The sequence below is a fragment of the Lygodium microphyllum genome, chromosome 27, assembly GCF_053477565.2.
Source record: "Lygodium microphyllum isolate KBCC chromosome 27, Lygodium_microphyllum_v1.1.10, whole genome shotgun sequence".
Taxonomy (NCBI): Eukaryota; Viridiplantae; Streptophyta; class Polypodiopsida; order Schizaeales; family Lygodiaceae; genus Lygodium; species Lygodium microphyllum.
In genome coordinates, this window is record NC_141161.1 from 85,600,187 (window position 1) to 85,625,969 (window position 25,783).

Below are 25,783 nucleotides of genomic sequence, written 5' to 3' on the forward strand. Positions count from 1 at the left end.
TGAATAACAGCAAGCCAAAACTTGTATGTGCAGCTTGAGACAACCAAAGCTCGCCCCATTAGGAAAGATGGTGATGTCCTAGGGAGGGAACCATGAAACTAGCATGTAGATTTGATCTATAGGGCAAAGAATAGAAACTCATAGCACATCAGCTTGGCTTTAAAGGTGAGCGCCCCTTAGGGTATTTCTTTAATTTTGAAAAAGAACCTTTACACGAACCACTTGAGGCACCTAAGGGTAACACTGTCTTTGCTAACAATTCCTCGCATGCAGGGCTCTTCAATGGACTATATTTGCTCCAATTGCTTAGTTGCCCACCAACCTTGACCAACAAGCTTTGAATTTGTGTCAACTATGCACTCAAACTAGTGTGTCTTCAAGCATACAGAGCTGCAATCACTCCAATGTTGACCAACATGGCATTGAGAAATGTATTCATGGTCTCTTGTTGCTGCCACACTACAATTAATGAGGAATTTGCACGAATCTTAGTCCTAGACATCCTATTTGTTAAATGAGGCCTTAGGTTTGATTATTCAACAGTCTTAGAGCTTTGCCCTAACCAATGCATCGTCAATTCACTGTCAAATTGAAGCAATTGAGACCTGTAAACTTGCTGTCCCTAATCGCGAATCTTAGCATGCATTTGCTATGAGAGAGGATGTTGAATTTAGTGCTTTCAATTGGCTTGAAGTCTAGACGTACATGTTTGAATGCATTTTCCATGATGTCTGCTCTTAATCTTCAATGATTTGGTGATCTAAAACAAGGGGGAAATTGGGGTTTTTCATTGAATGTCTTCAGCAAGCAGTTCCACATAAAAAAAAGAGTGGTTTTTGCAAACCCTAGTCATTTATTTGTTGTGAACAACGAACCTATAATTTTTATTTGCTCTAAAATAGAGCTTCCAGAGCCTAGAGAGAGAAATGAGAAGAAAGAGATTGATTCATGGTCGTCCAACACTTTAGGATGGTTGCAAAATACTCTTGCTATTCATCACAAAAAATCAGGAAGCATGAATATTCTTTTGTTGTTATAGCTCTCCAAACTTTGGTTGCTCCAAAAAATGGGAGAGGGAAAAGAAAGAAAGAAAAGAAAGTCATATTAATGTCCATGGGAGATGAAACTCGAGCTAGAGGATATGGACGCTTCCACTTACATTTCAGTTTGGGTCATCATCATATAGGCAAAAGTAAAATAAAGAGAAAAAGTAAAATTTGAGATTCTAAAGAAGTGCCACTACATTACAAATGATCCCTAGTCAAGAGAGATGAAAACTAAAGACTTGCCCCTTTGTCAGGGGCTTTTCACAAGGAGTTTTCTAATGATAGCTTTTCCTCCTTTGTAAAAAGCTCACTTTCCTTCCTTCTAGGCTTCTCTAACTTTGTTAAGTTCTATTGCTCTATTCTTGAGTTGGAGTGGTGTGAGTTCATTTGATATCCACACTAATGTCTCCACTAATGACTTGGTTTGCTTCATGATATTTAAAGTTTATCTTCTCTTTAAGATCAAAATACCCAACTCTTGCCTGCTTTCCCTTTAGTTCAATGAACATTGGATTTTCCAACTCAACAAATGGGATGACCTTTCTTAGTTGTTCCTTGAGTATATTTGTGCTAAGAATATAATCTCGCTGCTCTTCTTGTGGAAGTGTGACTGTGTCCCACTTGAGAGGGAGGCCATTGATCCTAATGTATCTTTGATTCCTTTCAACTCTTTCCTTCTCCTTGCGGGCCTTCAACGTATAAGGTAGGCTGTGAGAGAGAGAGAAAGAAAGATACATTAACATCTTGTGAGGCCAAAATCAGCCTATGAGACAAAATCATGTACAATGTCGATAGTCAGCGAACATCAAAATATGACATGATGGAAGATGATCAGTGATATACTGTAAAAGAAGCTAAGGTGGTATAGGAGACAAAATAGTGCTCATATAAGGATACAATGGGAGGATGAGATAGTACATGTCTAGTTGTGTGGTTGAATGATACTCATATATCTAGTTCCACCCAATTAGGACTAGTGGGTAGAGTATGTCATATATCCCAAATAAAATAGTATGAGAGTAGCATCTAGATTGGCCCCTAAACTCTGTTAGTTGTTGCTTGTACTACGGATGGATCTCCCTCATCTTTCTTGGATGTAGCATTTGTGATTGGTATCCTTGTATTCGCAGGTGGTGTGTTACTTTGATCTCCTCATCTCTTTGGACTGTCATCCCTCTCTATGTAGGTGCCGTATATGTGGTCATTGTTTAGAAAAAATCATTAAGTTGTGGTTGATGTCCCCTCCACGTGTGTAAGCCTGTAGTAGTGATGTATAGAGCCTTTGAATTTGAACTAGAAAGTAGCCCAATTGGCATTGGTATAGGGACTCCATAACTCGTCCAAGTGAGGTGTCTCCTCCAAATAGCATGGCGTATCTAGCTCGGATTCTGCTATAGGCTCTACACTTGCAGATGTAGTACTTTTTGCTCTCTATTTCCTCCTAGCATAATTTGCAGATCCACTCAGTTCTAGGGATGTGGGTTGCTTTTCCAGTCTCGATCTCAAGTTGGTGAGAGGATACTCTAAGATGGCCAATGGCTACGTGTCTCTCATGTGGCATGTATACATTGTGAAGAAAATATGCTAACAGAGAAACACAAATAACATCGCCTAACAAAGCACAGATTGATAGGAGAACACAGTTAGGGTTAGGGTAACTCAAAGACAATGAACATAGAGAATGAATGAAGTGATATGACTAGTGAATATACAATGCTCATACAATAAACACACTATGCAGTGAATGAATACTAAAGATTGCTTACTTTTGTATCTCAATGATCAAGGTAGGGGTAATGAGTTGGAGATCCCGAATCGCAGCAAGGCAATCTCTAAGTGTCAAACAACAGTAAACACAACATGTGCATGGTTGGATCTGATGCAGACAGTGGTCTAGAGAGAGAGTGTACTGTAAACGCAAGTTGAGGAGAGAAAATGTGCAAAAGCAAGTTGAGATGATGACGACAATAGCTGGAGGAGAGAGAAAACTGACAGAGCGACATTTGGGGCTTGCAAATGCAGCAGTATGTTGACGTGGCAGGTTGTACGACAGTTGGATGGGTGGATAGGGAAAGTTTTTTAACTTTTGGAAAGGACGAATCTAAGTTCAAAAGAGCTAAAACAAATGGAAGAAGCAGCTGTTGAAGATTAAAGAGAAAACTGGAGTGACAGTGACAGTAGTGAGCTATGAAGAGACACTGTAGTGGCTCTGGTGCCTCTTCACATCAGACATACCTCTTGGGAGGTGTATCCACGATCTAAGAAGGATTATTGAGAGTCATTATTAGAGCATTGTAGTGAGGAGATGATGTATTATTGAGAGAGAGAGAGCCAGAGATAGCGAATTCTATCAAAACAGTGTAACTATATATGAGAGATTGAGAGAGAAAACTATGAAGACATTGGAAATGAATACTATGTGATTGATTTTCATTAAAAAATTGTGTATTTTTTCATGTTCATTGTTCTATTAATGGATTCTATGAAGATGTTGAAGATTATGGTTGATTCTATCAAATCCGTGGGAGATATCTACTATGATGCTGCGTGAAGATTTGGTGTTTTCTTTGTTTTGGTTATCAGAAGAATGAAATAAAAGCTTGTTGATGCTACAAGATATATTTTCTTGCAGTAGAATCCTTTTTTTCTTGGTGTTGCTCTTGGGGCTCCAGTGGACAGCTTGGACAGCGATATCCTTCACAAACAGGATGTGGGCAGCAAGCTGAAAACACTTGAAACTTGCAAAAACGAGATTAAGATTGAATGGAGGGCAATATACCTATTTATAGAAAGTTTGGTCCCTCTGAAGTGGATTTGCGCTTATGGAATATAGACACTATAGAAATGCATTTTTTTTAAATAAGCAAGGTGTCTTTCTTAATTAAGCATGTTTTGGGGTTGTTTAAGTGAAGCTAATGCATTTTTAGCTCAACACCCCCTCTTAGGTTCAACAATGGTGCCACAAGAAGTAGACTAGCCAAGCCTCCCCTCCTCGCCTCTCCCCCCTCTCCCCCTTCTCCCCTCCCTTTATCTTTTTCTCCAAGGCGTCCCATCCCAAAGCAGCCATAGCATCAGACAAAGGGTACGTGTCGACTACCCAATGGCCTACTAAGATTACAGAGGTGATGATTATCTTGCCAAGGGAGCCCAAGTGATCACCCTAGAGAGGCCAGGGCATCGAACAAAAGGTGCACGACGGCTGCCTAGTGGCCTACTAAGTCTTGCAAAAGCGGATGGAATCAACTGTGGATATTTTTTTTAGGGCTTTGTAGTTTTGATAGATTTAACATTAAGTGAGGGTTTCAAATTAGTTTTTGTTCTATTGAGCATTCATGCCCCAAACCGAGATCAATAAGGAATGGTTAGACCCAAGACCTTCACAAAATAAATATACTATCCCTACCATTACTGGGTGTTGGTGAAGAAGGAAAATGGTTAAGGTGTGGGTGGTACAAATATAGTAAAGATGTGTAGCAAGCAAGACAGCAAAGCAGGCAAGTAAGCTAGGGAGAAGTGCCTTGGAGATTGCTATGTGCAATGCCATGAATATAGTGGATTCAGAGTTGATCATTTCAAAAGACTGAAAAGTGATAAATATGCATAGATGCATGTTTACATGAACAGAATGCCAATGCATGGGGTAATGCAAAGGGAGATGCAAGATGTCATGCTCACGCAAAATGCAATGGAACAATATCACTTGGATAGTGTCCTTGCAAGGGATTTGTGCACTTGTCCAAGTGTCCTTTTACAATCATGTCATCCGGACAATGCGGATGAAGTTACAAATGCCCATAAGTATAATACAAAAAAGAATAAATGAATGAATGAAAATCTAAAGACTATAAGCATCATCATTATCACTAGCAAGAGAAATAGCCACCCTCTCTCAAACTAGAAGGGAAAGCATCCTCTCCTTGTCAATTTGAAGAAGTGGGAGAGGGTGTACCTAAGCCGATCTTGGGTAGAAGATATTGATCAACTAGCCAGTCGACCACTTTGGTCAAAATATCTGCAAAATTGTTTAATGAAGGCACAAACTCTAGGCGGATAGTACCTAGCTCAACCTGCTCTCTAAAAAAGTAGAAGTGGATTTCCACATGGCACATCCGTGGTATGATGATCGGATTGCCCGCAAGGGTAATGACATGCTAGTAGTAGTAATAGACAACAGTGGGAGAGTCACAAGGGAAGTGAAGCGTTGCTAGTAAGCTCCTCAAGTAGATGGCCTTGGTGGTGCTATTGAAGAGAGTCTTGTACTTAGTCTCGACCGTGGAAGTTGTCATCATCTCTTGCTTACGGTTGGACCAAGAAATGGGAGCCATCTCCAAGGTAAAGAGGTAGCTACCATGAGAACACCGGGTGTCAGGATCTACCCAATTAGAATCAATGTATCACTACAAACATAAACTATAACCATAAGTGAGGCCATAAGAAGAAGTACATCGTAAATAATGCAACGAATGAAGACATGCAATCCAATGTGATATCCTAGGTGCTGTGGAATACTGATTGAGAATGTTGATTGAGTAAGCTAAGTCTGGCCTAGTATGAATTAACCAAAGAAGTTTTCCTACAACAGACTTATAGATATGCGCATCAAAGGGCTGATCTAGGGTATTCTTTGACAACTGGACAATAGGATTGAGAGGCTTGGCCATTGGTCGTGTTTGATCCATAGTGAATGGTTCTACGACTTGAAGTATGTACCTTTGGTGTGATACAAAAATACAATCTCGAGATCAATCTACCTCCATCTCCAAGAAGTAAGACAATAAATTGAGGTTTGTCATCTCAACTGTAGCACTAAGCTTTGCCTTGATTTCTGCTCTGGTAGTAGAATCTGAGCATGTGATGAGTAAGTCATCAACGTACAGTAGGATGTAGTTGACCCCCTTCGCAGTATATAGAACATATAAGTTCGGGTCATAAGGGGTAGAATAGTATCCGTGAGTCTGTAAAAACTCGTCCATCCTATGAAACCAAGACCGGGTGCTTGCTTCATCCCATAAAGAGTTTTTGCAAGCGGAATATCTTATCCCTTGGGTTTGCAGAAGGAAATCTTGCTGGCTACTTTGTGTAGAATTTCCCATCCAGATAATCATTCTGGAAGGCACTCTTGGCATCCATTTGATGTATCGGCCAACCATGGTGAGCGGCTAGCGCAAGTAATAATAAAAAAGATGTCAACCGTGTAGTAGATGCGAAGGTCTCTTCATAATCAATGCCACGCTTTTGTTGAAACCCTTGCATGACAAGATGAGCCTTGTACTTGTCTAAAGTCCCGTCATCCTTTAGCTTGGTCCTTGAAAATTCACCTTGTCTCGACACTTTTGTGTGGCTCGGATAATCTGTCAATGTCCAAGTCTCATTTCGATTAATACTCTCTAGCTTCTTCATCATGGCCTCTTGCCATTGAGGGTGCTGAAGAGCCTCTCGCCATCTATGTAGCTCGGAATACGTTATGTAATCAATTATAGATAGCGATGCAAATGATACTTGAGGTGCAAGCTAGGGAAATCTTTTGGGTCCCTCTGGAGTGAAATTTGGTGGTAAGATCCTCGAATCCCTCATGGTCTACTAGTACCAGTGTGGTAACGAATCTTGCGGAGGGGAAACCTAGGAGTTGAAGAATCCGCAGGTACGTTATGAGCAGGTAATAGACTAGGCTCAGTAGGCACAATCTCTAATGATGTGGAAGGAGGAATTGGATCAGAATCCCCGAGGACTGCATGATATCCCTCTCGTAAAAAATGATGTCCCTCCTAACGATCACATTGTTCGTTCGAGGATTGAACAAACAATAGGCTTTCGCTTAGGAGGAAAATCTGACAAAGATAACAAGATCAGCTCAGGGAGTGAGCTTTTCTATTTTATCATCAGACGTGTGTATATGCATGACACGTGAAGACTCTGAGAAGTGGGATATGATAGGCCGAGAGTCAAAGAATGCCTCGTATGGGGTCTTTTGAGAAAGAGCTTTAGTTGGGTACTAGTTGAGGATGTACATTGCAGTGTTAGCAACCTCAATCCAAAGGTGCTCAAGCAGCTCTACTACGACAAACATAGAGTGTGCCATTTCCATGAGTGTCCGGTTCCTACGCTTTACGACTCCATTCTGAGAGGGAGAGTTGGTAGAGGTGAGCTTGCGAGAGACGCCATGTTGTTGGAGAAACTTGGAAAACTCGTGGGAGATGAATTTATCATTGCTATTACTTCTTAGGCAACCAACATGACCACCCGTCTGGTTTTGAACTAGTAGCATCCAAGCAAAGAAATATGAGAAAGCATCGGACTTATGCTTGAGAAAGTATATCTATATGTATCTCGAATGATCATCCACTATAAAAAAGAAGTACATTGTACCATTCACGATGGGAGTGGATGTTGACTCACAAAGATCAACGTGAATCAATCTAAGAGGCACCTTAGCTCTCTGTCTAGATTGTGGAGGGAATGGGATACGGTGCTGCTTCCCAAGCTGACATGCTTTATAGACATCTTGAGCTAGCTTCAAACGAGAAAGGTCCCCAACCATCTCACAGTGAGAACTCATAAAGAGAGTTATAGCCAAGACGCATTAGGCTGAAATGCCAAAGATGCTCATTGTTTGCAAGCTTCCGAGATGTGGCTAATACTTGGAAGCTATAGAACATGGAGCTCTCGGTTGTCGACTTGGTAAGAAAATGAGTCATGTGGTATACGCCATTAGATTGTGCCTCACCACGAGATTCACTAAACTAGTATGAGAGCAAAGGGCCTCGACTGTGGTTGCTATAAAGAAAACTGCTCGCCCCAACTAGCAAAGCTACTGAACAGGTAATTCACCCCAAGTTGAAGGATATAGTATACATTGTCGAACGAAGCTAGATCTTGACCTTTGTCAGTGGAAAAAATGATGCGACCTTAAGCTTGGATCTTGATGGAGGAGTTGTTTTCTACATGGACTCGCTCGGCTATATAGGCTTGGGTACAGAAGATGTCCTCTATAGGAGTCATGTGATGTGTATTGTCCACAATCCAAACAGGTATTGATGTGCTCAGCTATGACGGGTGGGCCTTTGCGGTAATCTCGTTGAGAGGCAACTCATAGATGTGGATGAGACTCGCATCGGATGTCTCTAGAGAGACGATGTGGGCCTTTGCAGACCAGTCAGACAAGCCCTTTGGAGTTGAGAATTTTGTTGACTAACATGGCTAACCGGTGGTAGTGTGGTTGTGAACTTTTCACTGTCCCTTGCCATCACCCTGTCTCCCTTGATGGGGGTTGCCCGATTGAGGGAGGGGGTCTGTGACTTGGGTTTTGGTGCTGCACCTTTCGCCTTTGATCGGCACTCATCATCAAAATGGCTAGCCTTTTGACAATGTTGACAATACCTCTTTTTCTTAGGTATATTTTGCCACCCGAGTTTGAGTTGAGACTGGGAGTTTCCTTGCGATTCCCTTGCTTGATTTTGATTTGAAGTTTGATTTTGTTTATCCTCCCCTTGCTACCCCTTTAGAGAATCAACAACAAGAGCTCCCTTTGTGAGATTATTCATATGAAATTGATGGAACAGTTGTGTATAACACAATAGATGACACTTAAATTCATAGAATGTAGATAAATTGGGCGGAGAAACCACTTGTTGCACTAAATTGAAGTATTTTGTGGCAGCTTGTTAAGAAACAATGTGACTTGATCGTCAAAGAACTTAGAAGTCCCTGTAGTGGAGAATTCAACAAGGAGACGTCGATACTCAGCTAACTTGAGTTTCAAGTTATCTCAGTCATAGATTTTGAAGTTCTGAAGCTCATGGCCAAGATTTATTCGACGGGTCCTATCGTGAGCTACATAGCGGTTAGTCAAGTGTGCCCGTCGCTCTGACACTAAGTCAAAATGTTGAAGTTGAGAATGAAACTCTGGCAATATTTCTAGCCTTCCATGAGCGGACGACCTTGTATGCAACAAGTGCAAGATCGGGTTGGGGTTCCAACCCGTGCACAAGATCCCATAGGTTTTGTGAGTCAATGATATCTCTCATCAAGTTTGACCAAGTTGTAAAGTTTGACTTGTTAAAATGAGTCTTGTCATTGAATGCATACTTGGCGGAAGATGTGGAGGATAAGATGGTGGTAGTGTTTGATAAGAACAAGGAGAGGGAAAAGGTGGATAGGCAATAATAGACTGTGAGTGTCCAAGGAGTGTCGATTGATGTAGAGGCATTGGAACATTAATGTTTTCATAAGGTGTCAGTGGAGGTGGAGGCACTAGGACACGTAAGCCCTGTCCAAATGTCAACTGGGACACAACATAATGACCAGAGGGTCCATTAGGTAATGCCATGGAGGCAAACAGTGGCACCAATTGATCCACATTTGGGAGAGATTAGGGGAAATACCGAGGCTACAATGATCTCAAAAGTGTAAGAGGAAAAGGCGGAACACCACGTGATTGAGGAAGAGATGAGGTCCTAATGGCTGTGCTTAAATTTGAAGAAACTCCTTGGTGTGGTGAATGAAAACACATGTGATTCTATATGAGATGCAACATGCTGTGCACTTAATGGAGGCTGAAAGGATGTGGTAGCGGAATAAGAGGGTGGGATGAGAGGGAGATTAAATGGATTTGTGATAGGTGTAGATATGGAAAATAATGTGGGTTGCTTTTGTCTATTAAATGCATTAAATTGAAATGACGATAATGAAGATGCACCTACTTCATTTTGACATTTCAAGATAAAATTGTTTAAAGGAAAAGGAGTACTCATAGTTTCTTGTTTCAACTACTTACCTATTTTAGTCTTGAGTTTATAAAGAAATATCTGCCTTTCTTATTACTCATTACTCATAAACCAGAAACTGTTTTGCATACGTGCTTCATCATCAAAATCATCCATACCAATAGGAGAAGGAGAATCATCATTAACAAAATTTGAAATGGTAGACATACCTAGCACTAAAGAGAATAAGTATGAAGGCAATAGAGTGTACTCTATGCGAGTTTCCACTTGCAGATGGCTAGTCCTAAGTGGAGATTTCACCCTTCTTGCACGGTCAGTAGATTGGTGCACCGAATCTAAAGGGTGAAATTTAGACTTACCTTCTATCTGTTGCTAGGCTCTATGCATCGAAATGAGATCAAACTCAGCTACAGTGATTTTGTAAGGTCGTGGAACTCCATGGTAGTTCAATGTCTATTCGGCTATGTTGGGAGCTTGTGAAGCAAGTTGTGAGGTCCATGGATTAAGCTCATATGTGAGAAGTGGTGCAGAAGTAGTGTTCGAAGTCATGTGCTCTTTTGTTGTTCCTGCTTCTTATGTAGAGTTTTGAGATCAATGCCTAGGTTTCTCTCAAAGAACTCGGATTTGATACCATGTGAAGAAAATTTCCTAACGCAGAAACACAAATAAGACCGTACAACAAAGCACAAACTGATAGAAGAACACACTTAGGGTTAGGGTAACTCAGAGACAATGAACACAGAGAATAAAAGTGATATGACTCTTGAATATACAATGCTTATGTAGCAAACATACTATGCAGTAAATGAATAGTGAACCTCAAACTTCTATATCTCGAGGATCAAGGTAGGGGTAATGAGTTGGAGAGTGTGTCATACTCAGAATGGATCTCAAATCGTAGCAAGGCAGCCTTCGAGTGTCAAACAATAGTAAATACAGCCCGTGTGTGGCTAGATCTAATGCAAATGTGAGTCTAGAGATAGTGTGTATTGTAAATGTAGTTTGAGGAGAGAAAATCTGTGAACATAGGCTAAGATGATGATGGTGACAACTAGAGGAGAGAGAAAACTAGCAGGGCGGCAAATGGGGCTTGCAAACACAGTAATATACTGATGTGGCATGCTGTATGACAACTGGATGGGTGGACATCGATAGTCGTTTGGTTGGAAACAACAACCGTTTAGTTAGATTTGTGAAAAGAGTATGTCGTTGCTCTTTGTGTGGGTTCCTTTGGTTAAGTTGACCTCGTCTTGTAGAAGTGTTGTGTGGTGCTTGTGGAGGTCCAAGAGGAAAAGACCTAGGCATTTGTGGCTCTCATACTCCATGCCACAACGTAGAGGTTCAAAACCATCACGGAAGAGATAGTGATACTGTCCTCATATGTCATAGTATACTGTACATCTATGTATGTAATGCTTGTCTATCTTAGGTTCTTGGCCACTAAGCTGGTTGGTCCTATCCTCTAGGTATCTGTCCATCTACCTATCTCTATGTGTAGCCTATGAGAGGAGGTACAAATCTGTTCAATAGTAGCCCGTATGCTGTGGGAGAGATGGGTGTCCATGTATGCTGGCCGATTAATGAATCCACCATTAGAGAGACACAAGAAGTGACTCTGGTAGAAGTCCATCCTCAATCCTAGAGGGAATGGTGGGTGGATCCATCCATAGTAGCTAGAAACGTCAGAAACGTGTTTCGTAAGTTTCTTTCAAGAGGGGGTAAAATAAGAAACGTGGGTTTTTTTATATAGGGATTTTACATAGTTTTGACTAGGGAAAGAGGTTCTAAACCTCTACGGAACTCTCTCTTAAACAAAGAATGGCCAATTGAGCTTGAGTGATAATAGGTTACATATCCATGATCCATTATTGACTTGTCACTTATGTCAAAGTTAGTCTTTGGACAAGCTATACTATGGTTTAGAACTCAAATGTTATGATTAATACATATCATACAAAGAAATTGAAATTAACATATAAATAGCCTATTTACAATATGGACAGAGTCAAGTTGCAACATCATGATTCTCATTTCAAAACAAATTGATAAAATGTCAAAATCAATAATGAATCATAATATATCATAAATAACTCATAAATGAGACTAAAGTCGTATAATATTCAACTCTCAAGACAAGGATAGATATTAGATTGACAAAGTCCAATAACTAAACAAAATCACAAAAAAATGAGTCTCGTGTAAAAAATCTTGAACCCTCACGAGTCATTACACATCATCATCATCAAGTTTAACATTGCCTAATAGTTTTTGTCTAAAAAACCATGTTTTGGGTTCCAACTCACCAAAAAAATAAAAAAACGCCCACGTTTTTTACTCTTAGAAACGTTTCGTACTTAAGAAATATTTTGTAAGTTTCAAATTTAAAGAAACATGTTTCTTAGTGCTATGGATCCATCTCCTCGCTATCTCAATTCTCAAGATATCAACTCCGATCACTTGATTCAACTATGGTGGGTTGAGAGAAAGTGTAGGGCAATCCACAGGAAGATGAGAGAGAGAGAGAGAGAGAGAGAGAAAGAGAGAGAGAGAGAGAGAGAGAGAGAGAGAGAGAGAGAGAGAGGGATACCTGGCTGCCATGTGAAGAATGGAGGAGAAATGGGAGTTAGGCAATCTAGTCTTGCCTCAGGGTTAAATTTGGGCTTCTAGGGCGGCCCTGTGCATGCCCGCCTGGGGGGGGGGGGGGGGGGGCGTGTTTCGAAAAACTGCATTTCAGCCATACTGTTTCTGTCCAAAATGGCTGTACTATTTCGATGTCCCCTAAACGCCATTTTGGGGTACTATGCATACATATTGGGAATGATTTCCCTTTTCATTATCTAAGAGGCATGAAGGGGAAGCGATTGGTCAGTTGGACATGGAATAAAACCTATTTTCAATGTTGTCTGAGTTGAGGCTTGTTTATAACCGTAATGTGGTATTTCTGTATGGTCTATATTTTCCTTTTCCATTTCAGTGCCTGCTGACAGCAGTGTTTGATCTGGTGTAATGCACTTTCATCTAGAGCAACTGTAGAGAATCATGTTTTATGTTTTCATATGCTACTTTTATAGAATGAGAAACGTTAATATTAGCGGCTTATGGCTGAGACATAACATTGCTGGATGTCCAGGGTAGCAGGAGGCTTCTCAACTTTTGTGAATCTAACTCACCAAAGCCTGAGGAGGAAACATCAGAAAAGTCAACATCAGAAAGCTCTTATATTCTGGTATCCAATATGCATGCTTTCGTACCTAGAATGGTGTTTTCTGGATAGCATGAAAGAAAATTTTCTATCTGCTTACTTTTATTGGTAAATGATCAGTCCTGTATCCTTTTTCTTTACCTGGTTTATAATTCTAGTTTCCCCTTACGACTCTTTAGGTATGCACATACATGTATGCCCTTCAATTCTATACTTTCTTGCTTGCATAGTTTCAGTCTTCTAATTAAATCTAAATTTGCGGAACATGCAATCGAGTTTATTTGGCTTGCTTCTTTGGTAGCTTAAATGGTAGAAATAACTTTACACAATAAGGGTAACAACCCCCTTGGAGTGAATGATATGAAGGTGTAAAGGTATGACAAATCAATCACCAAATGGTAGTAAGCCTAAAGCCTTGTGGAAGGCTTCAACTTTTCTTTGGGAAGAGCCTTGGAAATAGATTTGCCAAGTTGTCATGTATAGGCATATATACCAAGCTGATCTCTCCTGCATAGAGCCTTTCTGTGACACAGTGGTAACACACCTCAATGTGCTTGAAGCGAGCATTAACATTGGGTTCCTCTTGATTGCCATAGCGCTCTGTTTGTTAGTTCAGAGAGGAGTAGGTGACTGGTATTCCACAGTAAGATTGGCCAAAAGGTGTTTGAGCCATATGTATTCCAAATTCCAATGTTGCTGTAAATGCTGCCTTGTATTCAGCTTCAGTTGGATGTGGCCACTGTAGATTGATTTTTGCTTAGCCAATAAATACATGAATTATCAACCATGAAACAATTTCCATTGGTGGACACTTTATTGTCAAAAAAGCCAGCCCAATTGGTAAAATTATGCAATCAAGTAGAAGAGCCTTGAGGATATAGAAGGCCCAATGAGTGAGTGCCTTTAAGGTAGCAAAGTGCTCATTTAATTGCTTGCCAATGATTAGTGCTAGGGCTGTGCATAAATTGTGCTAATTGAGATACCCAAATTGAATATCTGGCCTTGTGTTGTATAGATAGAGTAGGCAACCAATAGCCCATTGATAAAGAGAGATGTTAAATTGATCTCTTGCATCTAGGAGTGTGAATCTTTGGTGCGTCTCAAGTGATGTGGAGATAGGTTTGTGGTCTTCCATCTAAAAATGCTCAAGGAGCTGTGTAATGTACTTGGATTGTGCTATGACAATGCCCCCCTCAATTGTAGCAAATTGAATGCCAAGTCCCTAGATAATAGTACAAATGACCAAAGATTGACATCAAATGAGTGCTGTAATTCAGACTTAAAGCTGCAATACGTGATCCATACGAAGAATAAGAATCGGTAAGCCCTCGCTATCTTTGTGGACATAGAATGTGCTGTCAATAGGTGAATTTTTGAAACCAAGAGCAATTAAATGAGCATGTATCTTCTCATATCATGCCATAGGTGCCTACTTCAAGCCATATAAGGCCTTGTGTAAATGGCAAACATTGCCCTCTTATCCTTTCTAAACAAACCTTGGAGGTTGTGTGATAAACTTCCTCATGTAAATGTTGAGCTAAGTAATGCACTACATGCTGATTAACCTCTTAAACAACCCCAAACATGCTTATTTTATGAAAAACACAAAAAGGGTGTGCGGTTTGGGAGAGTTTCAGTGAAACCCTAAGGAGGGTCTATCCACATCTACAAATAGATAGGCTGCCCCCATTCAATCTTCATCCTTTCATGCAAGTTTCTCACTTTATTGTGTAGATTTCAGCCATCAGCCACGTACCATTTGCTATCCAACCTTCATCAATTGTAGTCCATCATTGTCCAGCCCTAGGTGGTCTGTTTCTAGCCATTGCCTTACTGTTTGGAGGTCTCCATTTGCTGCATCATCATAGCACCTCATCAGCTTGCAGTTTCAGCATCCAGTGCCATGCAATAGGCTATTGCCATCTCTCCCACCAGGCAATTGTTACAGTACCTCCGTTTTTGTTGTCTAGTAGACAGGGTTGTCTCCGTATGTACTACGGACTGATCTGTACAGTACGATCTGTACGGTACAGTACGATACGTATCCGTACGATTTAGTACGAAAAAATGGGCACTTTTTGGCCACTACTTTAAGTCTACAACTTTCTTTTTTTCTTTCTCATTTTCTTTTTTCTTCTTTCTTTCTTATTTCTCCCCCAAGCCTCTCTCTCTCTCTCTCTCTCTCTCTCAAGCTTCTCACACCCTCTTTCTCTCAAGCCTCTCCTCTCTCTCTCTCTCTCTAGCCTCTTCCTCTCTCTAGTTGCACTAGTATCTCGTACGAAAGGTTCGATACTATACCATACTTAAAGGTTCGATACTATACCATACTTTAGGTACTATACCTTACATATTAGTACCATAAAGTACCAACTTAATGGATGTATCTTTCCCATTTGAACTGCACTTTGGGACGAGCTAAATGCTCCTTATATTAATATGATTTTCCCATGAGATTAGGTTATTTGAGATCCAAACAATTTCTCTCAACCTTCTCTCTCTCAGGCCCACACTTCTCTTATTTGTATGATCATGCATGTATGATGTATCCACTCCCATCTATGTAGTTATAAGTTGTAGGTAGCAGTAGCGCATGTTGCGCATTCTGCATTAGGTTTTGGCATGTTACCCTCAAGTACTCATCTTATATACTCTAATAGCATTGCTATTTAGATTTGAAATATCTATTCTATTATCTTTTATCCAAAATAATCAAGTTATTTTTTTATCGTACTAATATCGTACCAATATCGTACCGTACTTTATAAAATCTTAAGGTACCATTTAGTACCGTATTTTATCGTACCGTACCGTATCGTACCTTTCATACCTAACAACTATGCTAATAGGCTATCTAGATCAGCAAACACCACTCGTGTTGTCGTCTAATTGTTCTCTACCTCGAGTGATTAGTTTTCAGCCTTCTTTGGTGTTACATTGCTACATTCACCAAATTTCAGCCTCCGACTGCTGTGTTTTGGTGACCAATCTGCTGCCCTTCATTATTCAGCACTCTCTCGTCTTCGACCGGTGGTTATAGTACTTGGGATGTGTCTCAGATGAATGTCACTCTTTGACACTAATGCTCTGGCCTTGGGCACTATGTAAGCTCTTTATTCATTTATAGTTTTCATTCACTTCAAAGCTGTGTTTTTCTCTCTCCTTTTCCTTGTGTTTGTTTTTGTGTTTGAGTTTTGAGTTTTACTTTTTAGGGTTTGAGTTTTGCATGTTTGTGTTAGTATCATTGTGTTTTGTGACATAGTCATATGCTGTGTGTTTCCTCAATGCATATCCTAGGAGCCACAATCATTGTTTAAAAAGGTAGTCTTAACATCCAATTGATGCACATGCCGTTGAAAACAAGTAGCCAAATTGATAACATTACGAATGGTAGTCATACATGAAGTGGGGGGGGCGAATGTTTCATCATAGTCAATCCCATGCTGACATACCCTTTGGTGATAAGCCTTGCCTTGTGGTGATCAATGCTACCATTAAATTTGGGTTTGACCTTGTAAACCCACTTTGCACATATGGAGTCTTGACTTTGACTACATCCTTATCAAGTGCCTCATCTATGGGTTGCAAATCAGGCTGCTGATCAGCATGCAAAGGCTGCTGATTATGCTGTTGTAACACCTTAGTAGGCTGCTAATAAGGGATGAATTTTTGTGAATACCACATTTGATTCACAATAATCTTGTTTGTGGAAGGTTGGTACAAATGATACCCTTAACTTTCAGCATTGTATACAAGAATGATCTATTTGATAGTTTTGTTCGGAAGCGTGTGTCCATGTGGTAACCGCATTAAAAAGCATAGGCCAAACATTTGAACACCCACATGTATGCGAACATTGGCTTATGACCTTCCCAAGCCTCATACAAATACATGCACCCAATACCTTGTTGGGGCAATGATTGAGCGCATGATACCACGTAACTAAAACTTTGGTGGTGGCTTGTGTGAAAACATACATATAGCAATCTTCACAAGAGACCTATTTTTGTGTTCAACACAACCATTCCATTGAGGTATATATGGTATAAGATAACGTGCTCAACCATGAAAGCATTGCATTCTTGTGACCTATTTCCCTAGTAGGGAGAGTGACAAGCTTTCACCCATTGTTGTTGTTGTATAAAGAAAAAAAAAATTCACTAATAACACATTGGAGAAAAAACGTGAGAAAAAACAAAAAGTAGAGGAAATCTCCAAAGTTTGACTAGGTACATCACAAGTATGATGGTTGTGTGAACAACCAATCTGGTGGAATAAAATACAAAACCGTTTGATGGGCAGTATCAAAGAAAATGCCCAAGTTCCATGTTCACAAGAAGGTCTCTCTCTTCTCTTCATTATCCTCTCGAAGCTGCCTTGCATCCTCTCCCATCTCCCACAGAGAGTGTGGATGATCTCTATCCAAATCCTTGATGGAGTCTCTGATGTGGGTACATCCTTAAGGTCAATAACATGACTACATCTTGCTACCCAAATGTTTAAGCATTGAAAGCTTGCAAAGACTTTAGACTTATGCTTCATTGCATAGACCCAATGATGTTGTATTAAGGCATCAATGATGTAACTCAGAGTGCACATGGGGCTATAAACATTATTGTGAACAAGCTGTAATTTTTTATTAGCTCACATAGGTCCACCTTTGGGGAAAGAACCCCAATGCATCACCCGAGTATACATCTCTCATACATTTTTCGTTGGTGCTTCCAAAGAGCGAATATCAAGCATCATGTCTTTGCTTTTAGGATGAAGCAAAGTGCAAGACAGCAATGCCATCCCCATCATTGCAATCATGGACATTATATTTGTCCATATGGAAGTGAACCATAAAACTAGAACATGCAATGGTTGAAATTGAAAGTAGACTCTTCTTTATTCTAGGCACATGAAGATATCCTTAAGCATAACTATACCATGTTCACTGCAATAATAGGAATTTTACCCATGCCTTTGATTGCATAAGAAGCATTATTGTTGCAAATGATCTCCCCCCCCCCCCCCCAAAAAAGAAAAAAAATCCTTGCATCTTGCAATGGAACAAATAGCCCCCAAAATAGTGCTTTGAACCACCACTACTAAAATACCATGTATCTTTGGCATTAGCCACTAATGGGGATTGCACATGCAAGGAAAGATCATATAAGCATCCAACAAGAAATGCGTAAGTGGGTGTATATCCAAACAGATCTTGTGTTCTTGTACATTATTTGCATTGGCTATCTTCTTTTCATTGGCTGAAATTGAAAGTAGATTCTTCTTTATTCCAGGCACATGAAGATATCCTTAAGCATAAACATGCCACATTTTCTGCAGTAATTTGAATTTTACCCATGACTTTGATTGCGTAAGAAGCATTATTGCCGCAAATAACAGTCCCCCCCCTTGCATCTTGCAACGAGACAAATAGCCCCCAAAATGTAATATGCTCTGAAGCACCACTAACCAAAATACCATTGGAACATTGGACATGCTTGCTTGAGCAGAACATTGGAAATCCACCATTGGATGCCACAAAACAATATGCACCAATTATTTATAAAAAAAGAGAGGCGGCTGATGGAGAAGAAAATCCCATGTGGAAGGGGAAAGGAGCACTACCTCATAGAAACGGCGTAGACTAGGGAATGTCTCCTCCACACCATCAGTCCAAAGAAGAGACATCAGCCCCCACTGATGAATCCTAGGCAGGATGGGAATCTAGTTGGTGAAGAAAAGAATGACACCTTGCTCATGAAAAGCAAGAAAGGAGCAAAGAACCTCTTGACTATTCACATGTGTGTCCAAAATCTCTTCCTCCGCGTAGGTAGCTCGACGATTATGCTTGACATACTCCTCCAAAAGAGAGTAAGCAAACTCTAACAACTGTTCCCAATTTGGTTCTTGCAAATTTTGCAAAGTAGAAGCCACCCGAGCATAGGAGTGTAGCCGATAATCACTTGGGCTGAGGGCCCCAAGGGCAGCCAAGAACTCTTCATGCATGCTGTGTTTGACAGAAGGCTGAATGTCATGGGGGATGAAGCCATCTCGTCAATGTAGGGCACCATGTCTTCTTCCAACATCCATTGTTGGGATCTCTGACCGCAGGAGACACATCCGTGCAGTCCATATGCAGACAAGAGTGACAGGCATCACAGGCCTGGGGCAGCAACCAGCAAGGCTGGAGGCCCAGGGTGGCTAGATCAGACCTGGGGTGGCAATGGCCACTACAGGGCAGGGCGGTGGGACTGACTGCCTGGGGCAGGGTGTCAAGGCAGCAGGACTGGCCTGGGGCAGGCATCAGCAGCGCTGCCCCCACCCCCCAATGCTCTCTCTCTCTCTCTCTCTCTCTCTCTCTCTCTCTCTCTCTCTCTCTCACATGCGTGCGCGCGCACAGAAAAGAAAAAAGAATTAAGACCCTCACTCTTCATCCACCCTACACTTGCTTTTTTGTATGATGTATCATGCATATACTCCCATCTGGCTACTTCTGTTTATCTTATAAACTCAAGTGACATTGCTATTTTAGCTATTAACATGTGTTCTATCATCTGTACGCCAAAATAACCAAGTTAATTGCTTTTTTGGTACTAATATTGTATTGCACCTTGTAAAATCTTAAAGGTACCAATTAGTACTGTATTTTATTGTACCGTTCATAGCTGACAACCTTGATCTGAACTTGTGAGCTCCAATTCAGTGCTGTTACAGATGACTGTAAAATGTCCTATCTGCTTTGATGTGTGTTAAAGCCTAAGGTGGAGGGCAACGCCTTGGGGACATCTAAGGTCGTTGATACCTCAATAATTCGTATTGCTAAGGACGTGACATGTTTACAAAATTGTGTCGTCGTAATTATAGCAGTAGTGGCCATCTTATGCACTCAAAATTCTTATGTATTGTGATAGGTAACACCACCCAACCCAAATTAGGATTTTAACATGAGTTACATGAGCTAAGAAAATAACTCCCTGCATTGTGACCTTAAGGTATTTCAGCCTTCTGAGACGTTGGAAAGGTTGGCGCCTCCAGCCCAAGCGCATACGCAGGCTGTAAGTGACTCTTCAATTGAAGTCATTTGTCAGCAGTTAAGATTAGATTATACACAGATGTTGAAGTGGCGCGACTATAGCGAGAAAAAGTGAGTCTGTCTCTTTTTTTTTCCCTTAATGAGTAATTTATATTATATCAAATGGTCTCTCTCTCTCTCTCTCTCTCTCTCTGTGCTGTTCTTGTATGTCTAACGCATCACTGTCTTGGGTGATTATGTTAACAGATGACTCGAGAATACAGATAGGTGTAGACAGTAAAAAGTGCGGCTCCCCACGGAATGCTTACCATCGCCATGCATTCAAAAGTTTTGTTTAGAGTTCTAAAAGGTGTTGCTGCTGATTGAGCCATCGCTAACTGAAAATAGATGCTGGATTACACATACCATTTGCATGCGCGCCCATACAAAACACGCAGGCTATCATGCAATCTAATCCCGTTTGTTCATACACGATGATACCCCGCTGCTATCAATATTCCCAGGTGGTTCATGGCAGATTCAGGCGCTTTGCAGCGCGCGCGAGCGAGAGAGAGAGAGAGAGGTATAATATAATTACTCATTACGAAAAAGAAAAGAGCGAGGTATACTGTATGTAATCGGAGGTTTCCAAATAATAGCTAAATTCTCAATTTCGGAATGCCCGTGATAATACCACCATTGGAAACAAGAATTGGTTAACCCAGAAATCAAATTCCAAAATCTTGATATGGATCAGACACAAGGATCACCCAAAAACAAACTATCTTAAAACGGTTAATCAAGAAATGATCTTGAAACGGTTAGTCAAAGCCATCGCTACTTGAAGCAAGTACTAACACAAGAAAAATGGGAGTGCTTTTGATATTCGCCGTCGTGCAATCGCTCCACGTGTCAATATCAGTTTTATTTGGAATGCAAGTATTATTGTTTGGGCGTCCTTAATTACCCCAAATTCCAATCGTGCCTCGAATTTGCACGGTCTTGATCTTTTGGGCTTATTTTACGTATTTCTTTTCATTACCCCATGCCACGGCCATGGACGCATGCTAGACGACCATTACGTGCATGAAGTTCTCTTTCTTTCTCTGTGAACATTTCAAATGAACATTTTAGTGAATGAATCTAGCTGATATTGTATATAAAGGTGGGTTCATAAAGGGTGACACAAAAAGGTGTTTTTATCACCGCCTTGTTCACAATGGGTGGCAGTAAATGAGTCTAAAAAGATAAACTACCACCCTTCTACCGAGGGGTGAAAGGTTGGATGAACCTTTCATCCATCTTATCATGAATTGTTTGTTGCTATGGACCATGTCAACTCACTCATCTTATCTTGAAATTCTTGCCTTGTCCAAGTCCCCCTCTTAAGATAATATCATGAAAATTTGGCATACTAATTGCCTAAAATATATCATAAATTGGAGTTCAACATATATCTTGTTACCATTGAACAAAACTTTATGTTACCCATTTTGACATGTAGATGATATTATGTTGATGCAAGTAATGTGTGAGATACTTGTTAAGGTATTGATAGTGACATGCAAGATTGTTTTTGGGATTTTTGAAATGCAAAACATGATTTGGAATATAGATTGCTTATTTTAAATACAATGTATACATGCAAGTAATAGATATTGAGAATTGCATTTTATTGCACTCACAATAGTGGTCCATTCTCGATTTGTATTTTTGTGGTTCTCTAATACATTTACTAGGTGATCTTTAACTATCGATGTTTGCTTGCAATAAATAATAATCATGAGGCCTTCAAAATGGACAAGCTATATGCATTTGGATGATGGCCACATATATAAGGCATCATGTGCTAATAATCTACATCTTGTGCTTCAAAGATGGTGAGAATGTGGTTCTCATTGAGTACATTTTTCATGGGGAGTCTAAAATTAGTTTGTGGCATTGACTAAAAGTATGTTGGATTGTGTGATAAAGCTTAACATTGAAGCCTCTATTACTTGCTTAGTGGAAACTTGCCTTGTGTTGCTTTGCAATTGCAAACAAATATAATTGTGATTTGCTGTTGCATGATATCATAATCATCGCTTTGATACTTCACTGGATGTTTATGCAAGTTTTAGCTTTTACTTCTCATTTCATAAAGAGTGTAGGGAAACATAGAGTTTAACTATTAAAAAAGTCAACAAACCTAGTTTGTACATTGTGTGCCTTAGAGTCTAAAATTGTGAATAGATCCATGTGGTGTTATCCACTTTGCATAATGGAAGCTTTATCTATTTCTTTCTCTTATGCTAATCCAATCTTGATAAATACCATTTGAAATCTTGTGTGATCTAGTGATCTTAAGAGATAGTGCATGTGTGAATGCCTTGAACAATTGAAAATGAGATGGAGAGGGCATGAATCAGCACTAATTAAGTACACATGGATGGAAGATGAGTGAGGTTTAGAGTAGAAATATGTAGGGAAGCATAAAAGAGAATCAACACAATGATTGCAAGGTTCTTGTGGTTCAAGTGCATAAAAATAAAATAAATGTAATATCCAAGAAGGATGGTGCAAATAGTGCACATTACTAAGCAAAAACAAAGAATTACCCTAGTAGACCGTGTCTTGACTTCCTCATAAGCCTTGAGAAGAAAAGGTCATATCTAGTATGTAAGCACTTGCATTTTGTGGTTAAGAGTATTTGGTATACTTTAAATGAACACATACACATGCACCATATAGTGTTGACTACAAGCAAGCCTCATTCATGTATTGCTTGTAGAATAGTAGAATTTACCTTGAACTATTGTAGCTTGAATTCGATAGACACTATCTATATAAAAAGTTTTAAATCTTTGCTCAACGTGATGTGCTTTCATTTGGTCCATACATGCGTTTGATATCCTTGTAACATGGTATTCTTTTTTTTCCAATTTGAAATCGCATATACTTTGTAGTGCCATTAGTAATGAAGCATTAAGTAACTACAACTCACACACACACACACATAAAGCAAGAGGAATCAAGCCCATGCATACATGTTGCTCTCCTTACCTACCTCCCTCTAGTTTCTTCGCTCCCTTTACTTACACCTTCCTAGCTCTCCACCCCCTCCAACCTCCTCTACCTCTCCATCGCCTCCCTTAGTGTGCTTCCACCTTACTTTCTTTACTCTTTCAGATCTCTTTACCTCTTGATTCCCTCCATCTCTCTATATTTGCACCTTCCTCCACATCTTATCACTAGTCCTTACATTCTCGTACCCTTTCTTGTCTCCCTTCACCTAACTCTATGCCCGCTAATCCCTTTTGTACCCTCCTACCCCTTTGCCCCCACCTACCTCCCTCCACATCTTGCTTCTCTGGGCCATTTGTTGTGGTGCCACTACTATTGACCTCTTGCCAATCTCCCCTCCATTGCCATGAACCTCTCAATCCCTCTCGACTCCACCTCTCATCTCCCTCTCTCTCCAATGTGGTAACTTGCTTGCCATTTTTGAAGTAAACTTATTAAAATCATTGCAAAAAACAAATTACATCCTCAAAATTAAGCATTAGGGTGAATGTATCCTTGATCAATCAATTGTTTTAGTTTCTCTTTGATTCTTAAGTACAATCATACAATATGATTGCTTAGGATATAATGTTGCACCATGTGTTGATTAATGTCTTGATGTATCTCTCCTCATGGAAGTTCTATTAACTCCTTAGCTAGCCCATCAATAAACACATCTAACCATTATGGTTTAGAGTAACTCATCTAGGATTGATCAATTTTGTTAATCTTGATGAAGGAAACTTGCTATCATACACACAAAAAATGCACTAGCTTTAATAATATGTGATTCTTGTTTAGCATTCTACTATTGCACTATAATCCATTCATTGTATCAATGTGTGTTGAGTTATCATTATCGTAAGTGATTTTGGCATGATTCTAAATAAGCTAACTCATTTGAAGCATAAAAAAAACAATACCCCATGGAATCACATAAAAGAAGCTTATACAAAATGACGAACCAACTTTAATGACCATTTACTAATTAATCATGATATGTAACCTTCTTGGAAGCCAACTCTACTAGCATCTTTACTAAATAAAGAAATTGACAACTCAATCTTTTTAATTGAAGAAATAAATAAGAATGAGTGTGTCATACTAGCACGATTTAGTGACATCCTCAATAATAGAGGGAGGTGTTGCCATGGCCATCCTTTGTTTTCCTCTACCATCTCTCCTTATAAACCTCTCACATGTTCTACTTCTCTATGGGTCTTTTTGCTTACCAATTTCTCTTGTAATCTAAGGGTGATTACCCCATCTTAACATTAAGGTAGCTTGAAGAGGATGGAAGTGTATGCAATTGGTTTTCAACTAATTGACAAGCTATGTGAAACAAAAATGCAAGTCATTTTCTATGGATTCCTAAAGATTTACATGAGTCAATAAGGTTTCCTCATTGAGACTCCTCCCTTGAAGCTTCTAGCAGATTCACGATAGCTTTGAAAGGATTTTCAAAAATTACTTTTGATGTGAATCACTACCAATATGAACATGTGAAATTATGACATCTCTAGGTTTTCATGAATGAATTTCTTGCAAGTATCACAATAATATGAGTAGAAAAGTAAGATAAATCCATGGATCCCAATTGTAAGTAGAATAAAAACGGAGAAGTATCCCATTTACTAGGTCCAACCTTAGTCATACCTAGTATGATCATTGAGCATCCACCCACTTCTCTCAACTAGAAATATTGTTAACACACATTTACCAATCAATGCTACGCCCATAATTCACTTGAAGGTATAATTGAACCTAGTCTTATTAATATACACCAAGCATTAAGTTTTAACATCCACATGTGGATGTAATAAAATATTGGAAATATATATTTTATATCTGAACCATCAACCATAGATATAGTTAAGTTAAAGTTTACTTCTTGACATGTAGACTTTTCCATGCTTCTAGCACTTCGTTGTTTGACAATGCTAACTCCAACACTTGAATTTAATCTATTGTTCATTTTCTTGTAGTATCTCCTAAATCTAGGACTAGAAGTACAATATGCCTCTCGACACCTTGCCAAAGTGCATTGATACTAATGCACCTAGGCTTGGTGTTAGAATTTAGAAGGATAGAACATATTTCTCTCTCTACAATTTATACTACATGTGTACTTTCTATCCAAACTTTATAGGCCTATGGCTAGATTACCCTTAAATAATATTCCTAATGGCACAATGACATTAGTAGAAGTAATCTGAACTATCAAGTTGGTCTCTACTATGTGAAATTGATTTGATCTATGCCATCTATGGTTGTAGTGCTAAGGGATATGTCTTGTGTAAGGCTCTTTACTAATGTCTTTGAAAGGATTGGCTCTATCATGATCTATTCTCAAGCTTAAGAGCCCTTCATCCCTATTGTTCATCTCTTCACCTACTAAACCTAGTTTTATATTTATTTTACCCAATCCTTCACTTTATTTATGGTTTCTAGTAGACTATTCTACCCATGTAATCTCCTGCCTTGGTTGGTTTTTTAGATACCAACGCATGTGGTTTTGATGTATTTCTACATGAGGAACAATGGGCTTATTGAATGGGGTTTTGTAGTGTTTCATTTGTAGGAAAAGCTTCTTTGAAGGTTTCATATTTTCCTTATTTTATTACTTTCTTCGCAATGATTGAGCTAATTATCATTAATGATCCTATTAAAGCCATCTTCAAGAGGATTTGCACTCATAGCAATATGGATGTCTCCCAATACTTAGGTAGTGTGACAAGTGAGAACGAAGACATTATGTTATCCTCAAACT

The 25,783-nt window shown here is 39.6% G+C and overlaps 1 protein-coding gene across 2 annotated transcripts in view; it reads left to right on the forward strand.

The window, feature by feature from the left end:
- LOC148012559 (K+-H+ exchange-like protein) overlaps positions 1-20,650 on the forward strand; it is a 77,258-nt gene extending 56,608 nt beyond the window's left edge. The window contains exons 7-9 of one of the 2 annotated variants that reach the window (XM_087669002.1): positions 12,900-12,995; positions 19,961-20,103; positions 20,239-20,650. In XM_087669002.1, coding sequence (XP_087525128.1) covers positions 12,900-12,995; positions 19,961-20,103; positions 20,239-20,242 — 243 coding nt within the window. In that variant the 3' untranslated portion in view covers positions 20,243-20,650. Of the gene's footprint in view, positions 1-12,899; positions 12,996-19,951; positions 20,104-20,238 lie in introns of both variants that reach the window. The other variant, XM_087669001.1, reaches the window with a different exon arrangement.
- Positions 20,651-25,783: the final 5,133 nt, after the last annotated feature.